The sequence below is a fragment of the Patagioenas fasciata genome, chromosome 27 (genome assembly GCF_037038585.1).
Source record: "Patagioenas fasciata isolate bPatFas1 chromosome 27, bPatFas1.hap1, whole genome shotgun sequence".
In the NCBI taxonomy this organism is placed as follows: Eukaryota; Metazoa; Chordata; class Aves; order Columbiformes; family Columbidae; genus Patagioenas; species Patagioenas fasciata.
Window position 1 is genome coordinate 4116010 of NC_092546.1, and position 21337 is coordinate 4137346.

Genomic DNA, 21337 nt, shown 5'->3' on the forward strand with positions numbered 1-21337 from the left:
CGACCAGAGCGAAATAAAGGGAATATATCTCCCATCAGCTGCGGTTATTCAACATTTGAGGTCTCGCTGTTTAAGCTCCGAAAGGAGCTGATAGTTTATATTAACAGCGTTCTGTGGAAAAATACTTGCAGTTCCTCCCGGTGTCCTGGATGGCAGAACCGCAGTGCAGAGCGAGCGCCATGGGGCACCTTCATTGCTACCAGGGGGTCTCCCATCAGCCCCCCATCCTTTCCCAGTTGCTTTTTGGGAGCTGGGACGCTGCTGCGGATGCTGCTGCCACTTTTCCTCCTCGGTCCTCACAGGAGGATTCTATGTGGTATCTACCACCCTGTCCTTTTCTCCCCCATCTCGCTGCAAACTTAGATGTGAAAAATACTTCAAGCTGCTCCTCTTATCTCTGTTTTCCCAGCGTTGTGCGGCTGATGTGGGCAGGCGAGGTTAACAAAGGCTATTTACACGAAGGCGATGTGGCTTATGAATGAAACGGTGACAACTGGAGCTTTTAGCAAGCCTCAAGGCTTGTAATGTGACCGCTTGTCTTTGTCACACGCATTCAGGCTCTGACAGCCCCCGGGGACACTGCTCCAAAAACCCCTCACCTGGGGAGCATCGTGGCTTTTTTAGGAGGGGAAGCTTGAAGCCCTGAGAAGGGGAAGCATCTCATCCAAGGTCACAGAGCGAGCTGGTGGCAGAACCAGAAATAGCGCCCAGAAGTTATTAGGTTTTTTTTTTTTGTCTGTATTTCCTTTCCTGTCACCGCTGTTTGCTTGGATACCGAGAGCTGTGTGTAAACAGAGCGTTGCCGGAGCGCGGCAGCCTTGTTATCTGGTTCACTCGGCGATGATGCAACCTGGAATCCAGATTTTTGCAATGCTTTCCGCGCTCCTGACGCTGCCCTGACATCACCCGGCCTTTCAACTTGTCTCTACCTGAAACGCAAATGTCTGACTAAGGCGCTTCTCATCTGATTTTACTCCTTTTTTTCCCTTGGCAACGCATAATTGACTTGTCTTTTTGTTCTTCTTAAGCCAACAAGGAGCCCTGGAGCTGGGAAAGTGGCTGCGGATCCTGTGAGCCACCAGCAGCTCTGTTGGCTCTTAATTAGGTTCTCAGTTTGTGCAAACTCCCCGGTAGCGGGGGAGTTGCTAAGCCGTCAGACTTTCACCCGCTGTCAAAGCCACGAGACACCGTTTAATAGCTGCTGTGGGTCAGTGGGAGGGCCCCAGCGTCCTCCCCAGCCAGGAGTGGGAAGCAAACGTGGCTGGGATGAACCGCTCTTAGGTCACAGTGAGTGGAAGGCAGCAAACCTTAGATCTTTGGGACCTCTCTGTTAGGAGAGGATGACCAAGGCGCCCATAAAACTTCCTCCTCCGCGGGAGGTGAAAAATAAACTTGAAGGAGAGCGTTTGCTTTAGGGATGCGGCAGAGTGGCCAAAGATGGACGAGCTCCACGGGATGACCAGGGAGGTACAAGAGTGTTCCTCACTTTGCACGTACAGCTCCGAGAAGAGAGAAGAGCAAGGCTTGGGATGCCACATTCCTCCTCCTCCTTGGAAACCGACGCTCTATTAACGCTCTGGAGCTCTGGCTCCGGTGCCAGCCCGGGGTAGCCGTGCTCCCAGGGTGCCGGCAAAGCTTTTTAGCACCTTTGCGCTTCTCGAAGCGTAGGAATTTGGTTTAGGTTGTCAGCTTTTCATCAGCGCCAATTAACATCTTCACCAGCTCAGGGTGCTCAGAGCCCATCCAGCCTGGCCTGGGATGTCTCCAGGGATGGTTCATCCACCACCTCTCTGGGTACCTGGGCCAGTGTTACAGCGTTAGTTGTGATTATAAACCCAAACCGACCACCCCAGTTTGCAATCAAAGCATTACCTGAGCTCCAGGCAGTTAAACCTGATAAGGCAGGAGGGAAAAAACCATTTTTAAAATAAGCCCTTACTCTTCCAGATCTAAGTTACCCTTGCTATGACACAATAATTTTCCAATGCTACTTTTTGGTTATATATAGAAACGTTTTTTTTCTGTTCCTTCCCTCTCCTTTCTGTGGAACAATTGTGCAACTTTCTTTTTTTCTTCATCGAATACCGTATTAAAATTAGCTCCAAAACGAGCCCTGTGCGTAGGAAGGTAGCTCTACCTTCCTTCCCTGCATCTTCCACGGGGGTTTTGCTCCCGCTGGGCTCCCGGGGCGTTCTCGGGGCGTGTGGTTGTGTTTTCCTGGCTGATGTCCCTGTTCTCCCCGCAGTGAGCATGCAGAGCTCAGAGCCCGGCTCGGACGCGGCAGCTTCGGTGGCTCTTCACCCATCGGCCTCAGCCCAAGCCCCGGTGGTGCAGCCGGTGCCGGCGTCTCAGCAGGTAACGCGTGCCCAGCCGGGAGTGCCGTTGCCATGGAGAACAGACCTGTTTTCCTGGCAGATGTGTTTTAATCCGGGGGGGTTTATACGGTTTATTGTTAATCAACTCGTCGAGGTAGTGGGGACAACCTGTTGCTGGACTTTGTGTTGCTAAAGGCTGTGGGTATTCCGTGCAAGCTTTAAAATGTGGGGTTGTGATTTGAACTTAGCTCGCTTCGTGCCAGTTTGGTGTTTGCTGCAGTAGAATATCCTGTTGTCGTTATTTGGTGTGTCAATAAAGGCAGGGTGGAGGAGCCACGTGCTGGTCTCGGCCTTTGGTAGATCCTGACATTTCAAATCGGGGAGGGGAGCCTTGTGATTCATGTACATGCACACAAAGCACTTGGGAGGTCTCCTGATAAAAGAGAAATGCTAGAATGGCTTCAGCTGATGAACCAAACCCACCTAATGCAAAATGGGAAGGGTTAAGTAAAACTGGTGCCTTTTTAATCCATTTGAGGAACTATCAAAAGAAGTTTCTGTCGCAGGAAGCTGGAGGAATAAGAGGATGGGTGGGTGTAACTTGGCTACACCCTTCTCTCCAATTCCCAAGTGAGCAGAAGTAGCTGCCATTGGATGCTGATGAAAAGAAATAATTAAAACGAGTGGTAGGAGCATTTGAGACGTGGACATTCGCATCGTGTAATTCGGTCTGTGTTTGGCCAGCTCTCCATCATCTTTCAGCCTCCCCATTTTCGGTTGCTCTGGATAATGTTTTTTGTTGGTATTGTAATGACGTGGATACCGCTGATCAATAGCGTCGAGTCTCCCAGGGATCGTCGGTCATTAGTGCAAACTGGACTGTGACAACGTGGTAAAGAAGTTCACAAAACCCACCGGCTTTGGATTCTGGAATTACCCATCCAACCTTTGCTGGCGCTGTGGTCATGACACGAAGCATTGAGTGGAACTCCATGGCTGAGGGGATCCCCAGAGCACTGTGGAAGATCCCTGAAGAGGAGCATCCCCAGCCCTCCGGTCCCCCCAGCAGGACGTGGGACATCCCGGGAATGAGCTACGGGCAGCACGAAGCCGAAGCCTTTGGTGGTATGGATCACTGGTCTGCCTTTCGCTGCCAGAGGAGGCTCTGTGAACGCGACGGCCTCATCTTACAGGTTGGGGATGATTCATTTTGGGGATTGGAAGGTGACAGGAGCGAACGGACAGGCGGTGACAAACTCTGAGCGGGGCAGCTGTACCACAGCTGTGTCCTTTGGTAAAAGCAATGACAGAGAATGGGTAAAAAGTAGGAGAAAGGAGCAGATCTTGCTGAGACCTTGGTGTAGGTGGCACCATCAAGGCCTGACTTGGAAAAGGGCTTTTAATGTTCTCCTCGTGCACTGGTTAGAGCCTCTTTTGGAGAGCAAATGGGCGAAGTGATGCCTGGCCTAAGTGTCCGTGTCCCTGCCACCAGCTCAGCTGCAGGATGTCCCGTGTGTGCGAACGCACTGGGGGCTGGGGATGCCTAGAAATCTGGGCAATTAGCGGATCCCTACAATTCTGCAAGAATGTAATTTCTGGCTTGTTACAAATGGTGTGTCAGGACAGTGTAAGAGGGCTAAAAATCATAAATATATATGTGTCAGGTAGCCAGAAATTGTCAAAGTCCTTTCTTACTCTCGTGCCGGTAGCCCAGGCTCTGTTCCCACAAGCATCACTGAATCGTTTCTTTCCATCCCCCACGTCGCTGCGGTTGTTTGGCGGGATCCGCAAGGTGCTGAGCGCTCCACGAGCCGTGTGTCCAACCTCCAGCTGAACGCTGACCGTAACTGAAGAGCTGGGAGACGATGGGATTGACACAGGGGAGAGGCGGAGGGCACGGCGGCCACCGCGAGGCAGCGCAGAACGTTTCTGTGCCCTTGGTGATGCTGCAGGGAGCCGCACAATTGTTCAGGAAACTCAGAACCATCTGAGCTGTGGTGCTGGTAGAAACCACAAGGCTGTGGCACCTTGGAGGCTGCGATTCCGTGTCGCAGGAAGCAGAGCGTGGTTTGGTACGGGAGCCGTAAGAGAAGGAGTGTTGCAGCCCGACGAGGAAAATGTGAATGTGTGATGGGGGTTCTCGTTTAGTGATGACTGAACCTCACGTTGAGCTCCTCCCGTCAGTCAGCTGGGTGCTGTTATTAAGGACGATCCGTGTCAGAAAATGTGGATCCAACTTTTCCCAGGTTCAGAGGACTGAGTTCAGGCTGGTGTCCGGTGCAGGTTGTATTGGAAGGATGGGACCACAGGGATGCTAAGTGAGGGGTGTTGCTGCCAGGAGTGGGAGGCAAGCTTCTTTGTGAGAGAATACCTGATTCACCTGTGTTACAGACTGAAAATAAGTGTATCTTACCGTGTTTTCTTCTTTCAGAGGGTTTTGGTGCAAGCAGCAGGCTCGGCTCCCAAAGGAGCACAGATGCAGCAGATCTCTGTTCCCAGAGTTCAGCAGGTTCCTCAACAGGTAATATCTGTGGTGAGACACTGGGCAGGGACCCCCTGTTAACAGGACCCCACGTCCCATGCGACACTTGAAACTGTGCCAAACAGCTGCTTAGAATCACAGAATCACAGAACAGACTAGGTTGGAAAAGCCCTCAGAGCTCATCCAGTCCAACCCTTGGTCCAGCTCCAGTCCATTGACCAGATCATGGCACTAAGTGCCATGGCCAATCTCAGTTTCAAAACCTCCAGGGCCGGTGAGTCCAGCACCTCCCTGGGCAGCCATTCCAATGCTGACCACTCTCTCTGCACAGAATTGCTTTCTCATCTCCAGCCTCAGTTTCCCCTGGCAGAGTTGAAGCCCATGCCCCCTTGTCCTATTGCTGAGTGCCTGGGAGAAGAGCCCAATCCCCCCTGGCTAGAACTGCCCTTCAGGTCGTTCTAGAGAGTGCTGAGCTCAGCTCTAAGCCTCCTCTGCTCCAGACTGAACAAGCCCAGCTCCCTCAGCCTCTCCCCATAGGGCTTGTGTTCAAGTCCCTTCCCCAGTCTTGTTGCTCTTCTCTGGACCCGCTCCAGCCCTTCAATCTCTTTCCTGAGCTGAGGGGCCCAGAACTGAACACAATACTCCAGGTGTGGCCTTGCCAATGCGTGCTCTTAATTGAAGAGTTGTGTGCAATTAGAGAACTGGAGATCACTGCGAGAGCAGCTTTCTCCATCTCTCTGTTCCATTCTTAGAGAAACTCTTGAGATATTTAAAGTTTGGAAAGAACCTTTACCGTAGCAGTTGTCTTTGTAGATTTGATGGTTGCTTTTAATTGCCATTCAAAAGCCGCCCTCCTCTGTAAAGATTTTTTTAGAGGCAAAGCATTGGGGATTTTTTTTAATTACACAAATAATGTACTGCATGTGGCTTCATAGAAAGGTTTGGTGATGGAAAGCCACACAAGTGTTTTTATTTATCTGAACTTTGCCTTTCGCAGTCCTTGTTTCCTAAGAAACCGGGCGTCTGTGGTGCTGCTTCATGTGGACAGAGAATCTGACTCTCTTCACTTTTTCCTTTAGCTGTTTTTTATTGGGTTGCTCAGTTTCAGAAAAATAAAGCCCAAAACTTGAGAGAGGGGGCAAGTGCATCCCCCCTGAGCACGGCCAAGGGCCAGCGCGCCCATGGGCTCTGCAGGAACGGGGCAGCGTGGTCTCCCCCTTGTTACTCAGCGCAGAACCAGCCCTGAGACGCGTGTGCTGAGGAAACCCAGCTCCATTGTTTCCACTGCTCAGGGAGCAACTGCTTATTTATTTATTTCCATTTGACCTTTTAATAGAAATCCGTCCTTTGGGATTCCAAAGTTTTGTTTGCTTTGTTTTGCTGCTTCTTTTCAAAAGAAAGCCTAAATGTCAAGGTAAGGTTGAGAGTTTGTTAAGGATGTAAGATGCAATTTCTCCTGCTTTTCTTAGGCAATAACATATCCCTAACTCAAGTTTCTGATGCTTGTTTCAGGTGCAATCCGTGCAGCACGTATATCCATCCCAGGTCCAGTATGTGGAAGGAGGAGAAGCCGTTTATACCAACGGAACCATGTAAGAGTCTCTTGTTGGCTGTAGCAGAGCCCTGGTCCCACCCTGAGCGGGTTGAGCCCTTTGGTCCTCCCAGGCTTTGTTTCCCCAAAAATAAGCCCTACCCAGAAAATAAACCCTAGCATGATTTTCCAGGATTTTTGAGGATGCTTAAAATATAAGCCCTACTCAAAAAATAAGCCCTAGTTACAGTTTATTTTAAAAGTCAATTTAAATAGTGTCCAGGCAGCTGTACATGTAAAAAAGTAAAATTAATTGGCAATAGAATGCAGTGGGACAGATGTGACAGAATGGGATGCCATGACTATATTTGAATAAATGTTGATTTTTTTTTTCAAGAATAAATGTAGGTTGTTATTATGGAAAAATAAGACATCCCCTGCAAATCAGCCCTAAGACATCTTTTGAAGCAAAAATAAGACCCTGTCTTATTTTCGGGGAAACAGGGTACAGCACAGGTTTCCATTTGAACGGAGCAAATCCCACCGACAAAGGACTCGGGTTTTTTGAAAGGTGGTGCAGATGTTGGAAACCACTGTCCGTGCGATTAGACCCGCACGCTCCTCTCCACCTGCTGACCCTCTTCTTCCTTCGACAGACGAGCCGCCTACTCGTACAGCACCGAAGCTCAGATTTACGCCCCCAGCAGCGCCGCGTCCTATTTCGAAGCGCAGGGCGGTGGAGCTCAGGTGACTACAGCGGCATCTTCTCCTACAGCCATTCCCTCTCACAACATGGTGGGCATCACCATGGACATTGGGGGAAGTCCGATCCTCTCCGGCTCGGGAGCCTATCTCATTCATGGGGGGATGGAAAACACTAGACATTCTCTGTCACATACTTCACGCTCCTCTCCAGCAACGGTATGTAGCTCTGCACATGTTGCAGCTCGGGGGCCAGGAATTAGTCCAAGGGAACTGAAAAACCTTCAGATAATCAAGCGTTAATCATTGTGTATATGTCTGTATAAGGTGCCGTGCAAAGGAGGGAACAGACACTGGTGTACGAGGGATGTTCCCCAGCGGGAGCTGGGGATGTTCCATCCCCGAGCTGGGGATGCCTCTCTGGCTGCTGGGCTGGCCAAGCATTCCGAGTGGATCACTGAGATTACACAGACAAAATACTTGGGGATTTCTTTTCTTCCCCCCAAACAAAATGCTTTGGCTTTCCAATTTGAAAGATGTATTTTTAGTTATGAAGACACCTGAAAAATCCATTATTAAGACGGCGGCTAATTAGCACATAAGCTATGTCAAGCTGATCGCACCAAACGCACAGCGATGGAAAAGTCTTTGTGTATTCCTCCTACACCACTGTGTATTCTGTCCATGCCACGTGCTACAGAAAATGTGTTTTAGGGATAATACTGATCAAACAGAAATGTTTTAAAGCTCCATTGTTTTGACTCGTGTTGAGGTGCTGGGTTGCTAGAGCACAGCTGTCCAGCTGTGCGGGACTTGGGGAGATGCAGATATTACCCCCAAACCAGCCTTTCTGCAGCGTTTAGCTGAGAATCTCCCACTCAGAGGGCTCGGAGCTGCTTTGCTGGGACAACGTTCACCTTCCTTTCCAACCCGACGTCTGCGTGTTTATGTGTTTGTACGGAAACACCATTACAAATGTGGGTGTAATTCAGCGGATGTGGCCAGATTTTAAAATGTGAACAGCACCACCCAGGGAGAAAACCAGGAGCTGTTTGCTGCTGAGTCCTCTTGAAAATCTGCCTGGTTCGGCGGACGCTCTTTTCCCAGTGAGTTTTAGAATATAGACTGAAGGATTTTTCAATCTTTATGCCTTGAAAGGTTGCCTTTGATCCTGGAGTAAATGTGCTCTGCCTTGGGTAGAACTAGGGGAGAGCCCTTAGCTTTGGGTGGAAATGACAGATGCATCTGGATTAGCTGGGGCTCGTTCCTTGTGTGAGAACTCTGCGTATTGTAACTGCTCATAGTGAAAAACCAGCACTGATTTTTGCTCAAGCTGGTTATTCTGAAGGGAGTAGTGGCTGATCTTGTCACCTCATGTCACCTCGTGTCACCTCGTGTCACCTCGCAGAGCTGCACAACATTACTCTTGGCCTTTGGTTTTTGTTTTCATTTTAATTTCCATGGCGATGGGCAAAAAGTAAAAGCCAGAGTAGGATATGTGTCAACAGGAGTGTCCCATGAGCAGGTTTAGTGTGTAACTGTTTATCACACAACATAAAGCTGTTCAGCAAAACCAAAAATAAATTAGGAAGTGACCTTTATGAAATAAATTCACTCTGTGAATACTTTCTGAAGGTATTTTAACAAGGAATGTCCGTAGCTCTTGTGGAGGGGCTCAAGAGGGTGAAATAGTGCGTGGCAGCCATGGAATCCCAGAATGTCAGGGGTTGAAGGGCCCTGGAAAGCTCATCCAGTGCAATCCCCCCATGGAGCAGGAACACCCAGCTGAGGTTCCACAGGAAGGGGTCCAGGCGGGTTTGAATGTCTGCAGAGGAGGAGACTCCACAACCTCCCTGGGCAGCCTGGGCCAGGCTCTGACACCCTCACCCCCAACAAGTTTCTTCTCAAATTTAAGTGGAACCTTTTGTGTTCCAGTTTGCACCCATTACCCCTTGTCCTGTCACTGGTTGTCACCGAGAAGAGCCTGGCCCCATCCTCCTGACACTGCCCCTTTCCATATTGATCCCCAGGAATGAGGTCACCCCTCAGTCTCCTCCAAGCTCCAGAGCCCCAGCTCCCTCAGCCAGGAGAGAACTGTGTCTGTGTGTGGTGTTCAGCTCTTCCAGCACAGAGCAGAGCAGGCGGGGACCCAGCAGGGCCACGATAACCGCTTTAAACTTCACGTGGTAATGTGTGGACAGATACTGGAAGGTTTAAGGAAGCAATGACTGAATCAAATAAATGATTTTTTGTTGCAATGTCTTGCTTAAGCAGAGAATAGGAAAGGCTGGAGAGGCTGTAGCCCTGGCAAAAGGGGACAGGATTAAGGGTTTGTGGAGAGAAAGCAAAGTACAAGTTGTGCGGATGGAGCCAAGGAAGCCGCAGTGGTTGCACCTCAGGGCTGTGGTGCGAAGGGGTGGATGTCAAAGCACAGAGAGGTGAGGGCTTGGAAAACAAGAGGCCAGAGGGTTTGAAGGGCGCTGGGTGCTCGAGACCTTGAGAGCATCTTCAGCGGAGACTGGGACCAGGGAGCGCTGCAGGACGAGCCGCAGCGCCAGAGCCGCCTGGGAGCTGCGGTGTTTGGCGATGACTGTGCGCACACTCAATAAAATCTTCCAATATTTAAAGCAAATCATCTTCCCTATCTGCTGGAATGATGATCTGCTCCACCAAATGGGCTGAAACAGCGCATCCCGTTCTGTGCCAGCAGAGCACTATTAATCTTCATTTCAATTAGGCTATAACAACTGAGGAAATCCTTGAGAGCTCCCATAAGTGGGTCCTCAGAGCTCCTCACCCCGTGTGGGGCTGTTGAAGAGCTTTTAGTCTTTCCCGTCCTATTTTTTCCTGCAGACTCAAGGTATTTCTGGACAGGGCAGTTACCGCAATGCCGAAGGACAAGGACGGGCAGCGTTTCGGTGCTTGCGTAAGGGGTGTTGCTCAACACGTAGGGGAAGGAAACGGTGTCTCCCCCAGCACTGACTCATTTCCCCGAGGCTGCAGCAGCAAGCGGCTTCCGTTCCTTGTTGTGCATCACGCTGTGCTAAACACTTTCCTCAAAGAAACCAAACCCAAAGTGACACCCAGCCCTAGGCTGACCCTGCTGGAATTCAGTGGTCGCTTCTCCATGACTTTTAGATGGAAACAGAGGGATGTGAGCTGGAGGTGTTTGGGCAGTGTATCATGTTCAGACATGGATACAGCACAGGCTGTGGCTTTGGGTGTCAAATACTGCTTACAATTAGATGTTTCTTTAAAAGATCTGGGTAAAATGTGCTTTTTCTGCAGCGAATCTCTTTGGCCTGTCTGTCTGGAGGTGCTTTGGTCTCTCTAGACCAAATGAGAAGGGGAAAGACAAGGAAAACTGCTTTTCTTTTATGAATGGGCAATGCATATAGAAGGTCCAAAGGTCTCGCTCTTTCACCCGGCAGGGATTCTCGCTGTGTTGTCAGTTCGCATGCCGTACAATAACGTCTCTGCAGCTTCACCCCATAAGGACTGTGCCTCATCTGTTTGCCTCTTTTTTTTCACAAGCCTGTTGATATAAAGCATTAATCATTCAAATATTAATAAAGAAATAATAATCCTGGCTGTTGCTAACTATCTGATTTCCTTTCTTTTTCTTTTTTTTCCCCTTTTGTTTTTCCCCCTGTGCACATTTTCTTTAGCTTGAAATGGCGATTGAAAACCTACACAAAAATGAAGGGATTACATCACACAAAAGCAGTTTGCTCAACAGCCATGTAAGTTACAATCGGAATTTCCGACCTCTTTCCCGCTTTGGTAGGAGCATTATTTGTAGCCCTTTGGTGTATTCAACAGCAGGAGCCGCCTGCCATTCAGCCCAAAGCCGCCCATTCCCAAGAAAACCAGAATCTGCTAAAAGTGCCACGACGTTCGTGTTTGTGTGTAAGATGCTGCGGATTCCCTGAGCTTCCTCTACCCTGTGTATTTATTCCACCTGCCTCGCAACGGAAATTGCGGGCAATGAGATAAACACACGCGAGGAAGTTCGGTCCTTTCATTGCAATTGAAAGATGGCTGGAAAATAACCTGTAATTCTACAGTAATAACTTGGTGTGAATTGGGACAGATCCCCCATCGACAGCGAGCACCAAGAGCTGCCTCCCGCCTCTCTCTGTGCCTCGGGAAGCCCTTCACTGCCGCACCGCTTTGCTAAACCCATTCGCTCTCTCTGCCCGCTGTGCCACCCATTGCCCTGCTTTGCGTGAAGCCCCCGCTGTTCTGGGCCTTCTGCGTCACCGTTTGTGGCTCCCGTGCTCGGTGAGGTCTGAAGGGTCTAATCCAAGTCCCATTGGAGTCATTGGACTTGCTTTGGCTTCACCGGGGTTTGGATCAAGCTGCTAAATCACAGCGCGCAAAGTTCTGCTTCTTGATTCTAACATTTTGCTTTATGTGTGGGGGCAGATCCGTTGTCATTCTTAGGTCCTGCAAAATAAAACCTTTGCCCTTTTCACCCCAGAGAAATAACCTGAGAAAACCAAAGGAATGTTAAACCAGAGGTCTGGTTCTCTTAAGCTGATACCAGAGTCCAGGCCGGGGCTCTCGGTTGAGCTCGGTCCTTAGTTCAACTTCTGAAAGCTGGAGGTTCCTGGTTGTAGTTTGGAAACACAAACCCGCAGAACCAGGCGCGTTGTTCCAGGTCTGGGGGTCTCTGCGCATCCCACATTTGTCTCAGGATAATGGCAGGAAAAGGACAGAGGAAAGAAAGCGAAGATAGAAATGAGATTTCAGCCGAGCGAAGCAGCAGGTGACTGCAATTTGTCGAGGCTGACAGCAAAATATGAGCTTGATAACAGTGAGTAGCCGAGGATCTGAGATCATCCTAATTGCACTGTTAGTTGTGACTTAATTGCTTTTAGTCTTAAGGTTGCAGGGCTTTTCATTAAGTGTTCTGTCCCTCATTCGAAATTTCATTGTGCAAATCTGTGCATTCGTGGGCTAATGGTTTGTTTTGTTGCCATCAGCAGATGTTCCATGCCAGGAACCCTTGGTTTGCGTTAAATCAAAGCCGAGGTATCTCAGTCAAGAGGGGATTTTTAACATAATGCTGTTTAAACAGAGTCAATGTGAAATGGAGCTACACTTGATAACTTAATTTAGCTTCAAAAACTCCCCAAGAGGTTATTTAAGTGCACTTGAAATACCAAATTTGGAAGCCCACGCTAACGTTAATACTCCGGCGACACATGATGTTTCTAATGAAATCACGTCAATGTATTAGCGTTGCTGAAAAAGCTCACGAGTGCGCTCCAGAGTCACTGGGTCAAGGGTTCCTCCTTTGCCAAACATGAGCCTGCAGATGGCGCAAAGGAATTTGAGGGAAATGATGACAATTTTGGTACAGAAGTGCCCAAAGCTGGGTACAGGGGAAGGGGTTGGATGCTGTAACCTGCCCGAGGCCCCGTGGCTCCTGGATGCCCATAGCAGTCAGAGCAGCAGGGTGAAAATGGACCTTTTCCTCACTATAAAGCAAAACACACCCACAAACAAACCCTAAAAACCCCAAAATTGACTTCTTCCCTGTGGGTAAATGGCTCTTAGGTGGGTGCTGATAGAGTTAGAAAAGCGGGTGATGCTGGAGCTTGTGCTGTATGGGGGCTCAGGGCCCAGAGGGCCCAGAGCTGAGAGGCACTTGTTCTAGAAAATACAGTTTTCAAGGAAATATACAGGTTTTGGTGAAACTTTAATGGCAAAAAGTCGGTGGGGTTGAGCAGGGAAGCGTTTCTGCCCATTGCTGGGCTCAGGATGACCCAGGGTCCATCCTAACTCTGAGCTGGGCTTAGCAGGGATTTAGGAATCTGCTGCTCTTTGTCTCAGATAAAAACACCTTAAATATGAACCACAAATTGTGTCTTCTTGGTTTCTTTTACATAGAAGTGCCCATAAGGAAACCTCTCCAAACCTGGACCTTCAGAAACAAAGAAAAGGGTTTATTCTCTTCTCAGCCAGCCACATGTGTCTATTTTCCATCCTTAAAACCCATCCTTGAATCGAACAAGGACGAGGTTTTTGCTAAAGGTTTTTTTTTTAAATCAAAACAAACAGTCAATAAAAATCAAGTAGAAATGAGATGGAAATGTTCCCCCGTGGTGCCGATAGCAAACAAAGCAGCATATGGCTGCGCGGTGATTTTATTGGAACGTGATCGTCGTGTAAACAGGATTGAAACTGGAAAACCTTGTTGTCGCAACTGAGAAATATTCGAGCAGCGAAGAGAATAAGGGATATAAATGCAAAGCGTCCTGAATGTTCGCATTTTAAGTACCTGGTCTGTTATTACCAATGTAGGCAAAGCAAAAATTACATATTGAAAATTATTTGTATTCTGACAGGATTTCTTTTTTCGGCTTTTTTGTGCGTGTCGGAATGGATTTCTAACTCAACAGTGGGAGTTCGTATTGTGAAACGCCGTAGTGTTCAAAGGGAGATAAAAAGACGCTTGTAGAAAAAGCTGCAAGGTGGAGGGATGTGCTGGTTTGACTGAAAGCGACTTAATTTTCCTCCTGCGGCTCAGAATCTTCTCCCTCTTGGTTGCCAGCTCGGTCTTTTGTTTTGGATTTCGTTGGACAATAACGCGATAACACGACTTCTCCCCCGGAACGCAGTCCATGTTTTCTTCCAGTAGCTTTCCAATGTTTGGGTTTTTTTGCTACGAGAAGAATGTCCGAATGTCGCCGCTATCTCGCCCGTCACCCAGGGGACCAAGGCCGTTCCTCAGTTTCCCGTGTGGGTAACGCGGGGAGGAGCGGCGGCGGCGCCGGCCAACGGGACGAGGCCGCACGGGGAGCGTCACGCTCCGTATTTAAGCGGGAAGCTCCCGAGGAGGCTCTTTTCTTTAATGGCCGCCATCCTGAGGGCTCCTGCTCCGGATCCCGCTCCGGATCCCGCTCGGACTCCGCTCCGCGTTTTCCCGCCGCCCCGCGCCCCGGGCGCGCCATGGCCGCCCTCTGGCGGCTGCTGCTGGAATCGCGCCCGCCCTCGGCTGAGTACCGCACGGTACCGCGCTCCCAACGAGCCTTGTTCGAGCCGGGTTTAACCCCCCTGCTTCTCTTTCAACCCCCCAGCCTTTCCTCCCTTTCCCTTCTTCCCCCTTGGGGGCAAGAGCTTGTCTTTACTACTTTAAACCACCGCCTGGGGTTAAACAATAACAAGGGAATATTCTAGCAGTGTCTGGGCTTAGACTGAAAATGGGCAGGATCAAATTTAAATGAGAGATTTTTGTATCTGAATTTTCCATAGTGACATGCAACTTCTTCTTCTTCTTCTTCTTCTTCTTCTTCTTCTTAGTATTACTATTACTATTACTATTACTGTTGCTATTGCTATTGCTATTGTTATTGCTATTGCTGTTACTATTACTATTACTGCTATTACTGCTATTATTGCTATTATTGCTATTATTGCTATTGCTATTGCTATTACTATTACTATTACTATTATTATTTTAAGCTTGGAATTAGAACAGGTTTAGAAAATCAGTACAGGGGACTTAAGCACAGAGGAGGACTTAAGCACAGACCAACTTGTATTAATACATCCATGCACATGGTTAAATCCCGCTGATTTCTACACTAACTTTGTGCTTCATTACAAGACGTGCTCGAACTATTTGTTGTAAGGAGGTGACGTGGATGATACTTTGGCATCTGAGTGTGTTTTGCCGCTGGTCTGGTGTGAACGCAGCTGCTCCTGGTGGGTGGAGGTCTTGAAAACGTTAATTCCAAATGTCCTAACGGCAATGAAAGGGCTCTTACCCAAGCTATTGATTCTAGGCCATTTGTACATTTAGTTCCTTCAAAAATTCATTTAATATAGCACTTGCTTTATTGATGCTGAAGTCGTTTAGGTAATTAAAGGGGGTTGAGGTTTGGGGGTTTGTTGCATTGGGATTCCTGTGCTGACATTGTGTGCCGGGTCTGCCCTTTCAGACCGGCTGGGTGTAAGTGATTTATATTCATTGCAAACTTTAGTCAACAGAAATGTCAGAAGAAGTTCAGACAGCAACATTTAACAAATACACGGACCCCCTCCTATTTTTAAGGTTGCTTTGGTAACCGTGAATTTTATTGTTAAGGGCAGAGTTGCAGACGTACCAATCTTCAAATTAATAAAGACTCTGCAGCTTGTTTGCTTCCCTTAATATTTGTGCCTCTTAGACAGCATCTTAACATCTTCATTCTTGGAAAACATGCGTTCTCATAGCTTTGTTTTGAGGGAATTTACCCCAATGCAAGGCGGGCTGGGTTTTATGCAACATCTGACAGCACTTTCATTTGGCTTATTAGCTTAGGGCTTGGGGTCCTTTGATATAGATGCAACCAGAGTGAGTTATATAAATTAACTCATATAAATTAACCACCCAGCATTAAGTTCTCTTGAACTCTGGCTGTCAGGCTCTTCTGACATTTGTGCATTGACAGTGCTTGATTCAGCCCATTCCAGCCCTCTTTAGACTTTCATGTCTCCTTTATTTCTTTGTGTTTCCCGCACGTGAAGCTCCAGTGGTTGCTGGACAACTATGAGACGGCGGAAGGCGTCAGCCTGCCCAGGAGCTCCCTCTACAACCATTACCTGCGGCACTGCCAGGAGCACAAACTGGACCCGGTCAACGCCGCTTCCTTCGGGAAACTCATCCGTTCCGTGTTCATGGGGCTGAGGACTCGCCGCCTGGGAACCAGGTTGGTGTAAATCTATGTTTTGTTCACAAAAAACCTCCTAAAACTCTTCTCACACATGCTTGAACCTAACGAGCATCACTGAGCGGGTGGAGGGCTGAGCTTTGGGATCACAGTATCACAGTATGTTTGGGATTGGAAGGGACCTCAAAAGATCATCCAGTCCAATCCCCCTGCTGGAGCAGGAACACCCAGGTGAGGTCGCACAGGAACATGTCCAGGTGGGCCTTGAATGTCTCCAGGGAAGGAGACTCCACAACCTCCCTGGGCAGCCTGGGCCAGGCTCTGACACCCACACTGGGAAGAAGTTTCTTCTCAAATTTAAGTGGAACCTCTTGTGTTCCAGCTTGATCCCATTACTCCTTGTCCTATCATTGTTTGACACTGAGAAGACCCTGGCTCCATCCTCCTGACACTCACCCTTTATATATTTATAAGCATTAATAAGGTCCCCCCTCAGTCTCCTCTTCTCCAAACTAAAGAGCCCAAGCTCCCTCAGCCTTTCCTCACACGGGAGATGCTCCACTCCCTTAATCATCTTTGTTGCCCTACGCTGGACCCTCTCCAGCAGTTCCCAGTCCTTCTTGAACTGAGGGGCCACAACTGGACACAATGTTCCAGATGGGGTCTCACCAGGGTGGAGTAGAGGGGAAGGAGAACCTCTCTGACCTACTGACCACCCCCTTTGTAGAACACCCGAGGATGCCATTGGCCTTCCTGGCCACAAGGGCCCAGTGCTGGCTCATGGTCATCCTGTTGTCCACTAGGACCCCCAGGTCCCTTTCCCCTACACTGCTCTCTAATATGTAATTTCCCAACCTATACTGGAACCTGGGATCTACAGAAGCAACAAACCGTGATCTTGTGCAAAATAGATTTGCTTTTCTGAGGCACGAGAGTGTTTTCCATGTGCTCTCTGACCATGAATCAATAGTGAGGGGCATGACAACACACTCGGGGTCTGTGGTGACAGGGCCTTGTCCAACCACACAGCGGAATTTGGTCTAAATCCATTTCCTAAGGAGTCTAAGAATGTTTAATTTGAACGTAGGCTGCTTCTCATTCCATCACTGCGTCAGAAAGGTGAAGTAACTCATCTTCACAATTGCCATTGTCACCTGTCACCAAAATTCTGGTGCGGTGAAGCAGTTTCTCCTGTTGTGTCCAGTAAAGTTCCTCATCACGGATGAGACCAGAACCTGTACCCATATCTTTGATGCAGACAACATCTTATTTCTTAAATTCCCAAAGCAGTGAGCTGGATCTTGTGACGGATTTTTTACTTGTTAAACATCGAAGATCCATACGATGTTACAACAAAAGCGCAACGTAAGAAAACGTACGTGCTGTAATTACAGATGTGTCATTCGGGGGAGCAGCCGCAGTGTCTGCGCAGCTGAGTTTGCACTCGCAGTGCTGGCTCTGATTGCATAAGGGTTTATAATACAATTCAAACTTGAGTATTTGGTCTTCTAAACGAGAACAAAACCAGATGTGTCCAGGGCGTTCCACAGCTGGAACGGGGAAGAGAAAAGGAGAGTCTGGATTTCTGGAGATGGGTTCAAGTGCAGGGGCTCTGAAATCCTTATCAAGGATTATTCTTTAATCCTATCAAAGATGAAAGAAAAGACAAACAGGAAAAAAACACTTCAAATTGCAAATGTGCAGGCTGGGAAGGACACAGTGAACCTCAATAAAACTCTCTGCCGTTATATTCTTATTCATTCATTTAGGTTATTTAATTTGCAGGTGCTTAAAGTCACTTAAGACTTGGCCCAATTGTAGTTCGTAGCAGAGCGCTCAGTGGGTGTCCAGCCCTTTGGCACAGTGACAAAGACCGAACAATTCAACTGAACAATTCAAACCCCCCCAACAAGGAGGAAAGGCTTCCTTCTTTGCCCGATATTCCTCTTTTAAATCTATATAATTTTCCAATGGGGAGCATCACTGAATGAGTCGGACACACTGTTGTCGCGTATCCATGGCTGCAGAATTATCCTTCTCGCTCCCAAAAGCAGACGCTTGGGGATTGAAATGTTCCAGTTTGGTGGAAAAACTTGAACTGGCACATCTGTCCAACGGGATGGAAAGACGCTCTCGCAAGGAGCATCGCAGCAGCTGCACTGACCAGCAAAGGAGGATGAATTACGGCCTCTTTTGCTTGCAAACAGCTTTCGGTTTTTACAAAAACTACAAAAATGAGCAACTCCAAGAACAAAACCACATCAAAGCCCGTTGCCGTTGCTGTGGAAGTGCTGGCAACGGAAGGACATTCTTCTTATCACAGCTGACTATTCAGTCAGGCTTGTTCTGTCCAAGTCTAGACAAAGATGAAAGTTTGTTTTTAGGGAAAAAACAAATCCTTAAACCCTAATCAAATAGCAGAGCGTCCCCTGAGGTCTTTCTGTCATTCTGTTTAATAACACTTTGTATTATAACGCTTGTCTCTCCTTCTCTGATTACCACGGGTTACTTGGAACAAGCCTTGTTGAGTTTTAAATGTGGATGTCACTGAACTTTGCGACGTGTGGTTTTCAGTTTTAGAGGGGGCGACGGCGTTCGTTGGTTCAGCCCTTCAAATAGCGCTTGGCAGCAAACTGCTGTGTTCTGTAAGGAGTAGAATGCGTTGTAAAAACAAGCCTAAGAGTAAATTGTAGCACCGCAACGTCCCTTCCATTGACTGAGCAATTTTAACCCTGACACTTCCAGGGGAAACTCCAAGTATCATTATTACGGGATCCGTCTCAAACCGGAGTCTCCGCTGAACCGCTTGCAGGAGGACACGCAGTACATGGCCATGAGGCAGCAGCCCGTCCACCAGAAGCAGAGGTGGGTGCTCCCGGCCGTGCCCCCGATGCTGCTGTGGGCATGATCCTGCCCCAAAGCAAACCCCAGTACCACTTTTCACTGCCTCCCCCTGACCAAACTCTTTTAGGACGTCGGTTGTGGAGTTATTTGTGCCAAATCAGTGTTAAAGGACTTGGGGGCTTGTGTTGTGCTTGGCTGGGTTTTGCTTTTTGTTTGGGTTGGTGGTTTATTTCTGTGCACCAGCTCAAGTTAAATAGTGCTGTGCTTAGTCTTGTGTCTGAGTCATTTGGAATACAAATCAACGTGCAAAACAATTTGGAATCATCATCTGGAAACATGGACACTTCTGGTTCTCGCTGGAGTGAAAGAGAAGCAGAATTTATTTCTTCAGCTCCCAAACAGAAAGTAAATGCCAAAGGCAGCTCCCGAGGCTGAGTCTGCACTCTGGCACCCGCTCCAGCTCTGCTTCTTATTTTCCTTGTTTTTTTGGTTTCACCTTGGCCAAACATCTTAACCCCTTTAATGCTGCCTTGGGGAGTGCTCACTTTTCCCCGCTCCGGTTGCATAGGTGATAGAAATATTCAGCCCTCAAACTGCTGGCCTTGAATGTAACCTCATGTATTAGTGATGAACACAGAACCCTGCGTGACGGTGTTTGCTCGTGCCGGTGCTCACCCCAAGCCATGCTCTGGTTGCAGGTACAGACCAGTGCAGAAGGTGGACGGCATGGCCGAGAGCGGCTCCAACAGCAACCCGCACCCCACACCGGAGCAGTCGGTCGCTGCTCAAAGTCAACATCATCAGCAGTTCATAGGTGAGGAAACTGCCCTGGTGTGTCATATATCTCATGTCCAGGCTTAGAACTTGAAGAGGAAGATTATAACGGGGTGAATTGGGTCTCATTTCTCCTGTTTCATCCCAACTGAAACATGGAAGAGCCACCAGCGATGGCAGCACCTGGTGCTCTTCTTTAGTCCAACATAACTGAGCTCTCCTCACTCTTTCCCATTTATTTTCCCCTAGATGTCACCCACGTCTTTCCCGAGTTCCCAGCCCCTGATTTAGGGAACATCCTCTTACAAGAAGGGGTCACCATGAACGACGTGAAAACGCTGCAGCTTCTCTACAGGCGACACTGCGAGGTGAAGATTTGGAATATTTTTAATCCATTTATTAATTGATGTGAGACACAATTCATGTGCTCATCTCATACCCCACTCTTAATAAAAGCTGGAACGTAACATGGTTTGCTAGGTATTGCAACTCAAGTATTGCACTTGGCAGAATCCTAGCAAAGCAGCTCATGAGTTGTGTTCTTTGTTGTTAGGTGACTTTGGATGTTGTAATGAATCTTCAGTTCCATTATATTGAGAAACTGTGGCAATCCTTCTGGAACCCTAAACCAGCAGCTAGCGATGGCTCGACCGCCCTGCCGCCCAGGTACGCCGCTGTGCTTTGGTTGTTTCTGAATGATCCCCTCTCCCTGCCTTAGATACAAATATAGAACCAAAATGTCATCCAAGTGGCGAACTGAAAGTGAGAAAATGCAAAATGTGGTTGCACTCAACGGGAAATTTAGGTACCTGATGGCCAGTTTCTCCACCTGAGTGTTGTAGGAGTATGGCCGTGGAGTTTATTTACTGCTCAGGCAGAGGCTGTAAGTGCCTCTTTATAGTGTGTCCAGGGCTTGGCTTTAGGGATTTTGCCGTAACACATAGGGGAGGTCCCTTCCGAATTCCCAATTCCCAGCGCAGTGTCTGAGCAGCTCTACTTTGATGCTCTGGCCGTGCATTAAGGCTTCAGTTTTCTCCGCTTGCTTTTTAACCAAATATCTTTGGTCTTCATCATTCAGAAGAAGTTTCCATACATCTAGAAGCTGAAACTAATGCAAGCTTGATTGACCATATTCAGTTAGAGACCTCATGCTCTCTTCTTATCAAAACGCCAAATCTTTTTCCTTCTGAAAGTATTCAAAAGGGGCTAAAGGTGGAAAAAGTGAAGCCCAAGCACAGGGAGATACAGATTTGAGGGAAAACTGTGGTCAGAGCTCCCACCCCACGGACAGAGAGGAGCTTGCAGGGTCAGAGAAGACTTGTACAAACCATTGGACATTTCCTTTTGAAAGAAAGATGTGTGGCTTTTTTTCTGCTGAAAAAGGGTTAGAAATCAAGAGGAGGGGTGGATGCACTGAATGCAAACCTGCTGCTAACACTGCCTCCCTCCTCCTCCTCCCGCAGCGAGGAAGAACACGAAGGCACCCTCCCGAAAGATAAACTCATCACTCTGTGCAAATACGAACCCATCCTCAAGTGGATGAGAAGCTGCGACCACATCCTGTACCAGGCGCTGGTGGAGATCCTCATCCCAGACGTGCTCAGACCCGTGCCCAGTGAGTAGCTCTGAGCTGCCCCTGTCACTCTGCGTGCTGGGACACACGTCTGGCTTTAAAGAGCGAGTAAGGATAAGGATAAGAAAGGATAAGGATAAGGATAAGGATAAGGATAAGGATAAGGATAAGGATAAGGATAAGGATAAGGATAAGGATAAGGATAAAGGTAAGGGTAAGGGTAAGGGTAAAGGTAAGGGTAAGGGTAAGAGTAAGGGTAAGATTAAGGGTAAGAGTAAGGATAAGGATAAGGGTAAGAGTAAGGATAAGGATAAGGATAAGGATAAGAATAAGAGTAAGAATAAGAATAAGAATAAGAATAAGAATAAGAATAAGAATAAGAATAAGAATAAGAATAAGAATAAGAATAAGAATAAGAATAAGAATAAGAACAGTCTGAGCGCATCTCAGGAC

The 21337-nt window shown here is 48.1% G+C and overlaps 1 protein-coding gene across 7 annotated transcripts in view; it reads left to right on the plus strand.

Moving 5' to 3' along the window:
- The window catches only part of RFX2 (regulatory factor X2), a 40580-nt gene that overhangs the window by 13973 nt on the left and 5270 nt on the right, over window positions 1-21337 (plus strand). For 2 of the 7 annotated variants that reach the window (XM_065858484.2, XM_065858486.2), the window contains 11 exons: window positions 2246-2355; window positions 4747-4836; window positions 6310-6389; window positions 6985-7249; window positions 10699-10773; window positions 15551-15732; window positions 18439-18558; window positions 19236-19351; window positions 19561-19679; window positions 19865-19977; window positions 20775-20926. In XM_065858484.2, coding sequence (XP_065714556.2) covers window positions 2251-2355; window positions 4747-4836; window positions 6310-6389; window positions 6985-7249; window positions 10699-10773; window positions 15551-15732; window positions 18439-18558; window positions 19236-19351; window positions 19561-19679; window positions 19865-19977; window positions 20775-20926 — 1417 coding nt within the window. In that variant the 5' untranslated portion in view covers window positions 2246-2250. Of the gene's footprint in view, window positions 1-2245; window positions 2356-3052; window positions 3509-4746; window positions 4837-6309; window positions 6390-6984; window positions 7250-10698; window positions 10774-15550; window positions 15733-18438; window positions 18559-19235; window positions 19352-19560; window positions 19680-19864; window positions 19978-20774; window positions 20927-21337 lie in introns of those variants that run through there. The other 5 variants (XM_071799586.1, XM_071799587.1, XM_065858487.2 and 2 more) reach the window with 5 other exon arrangements.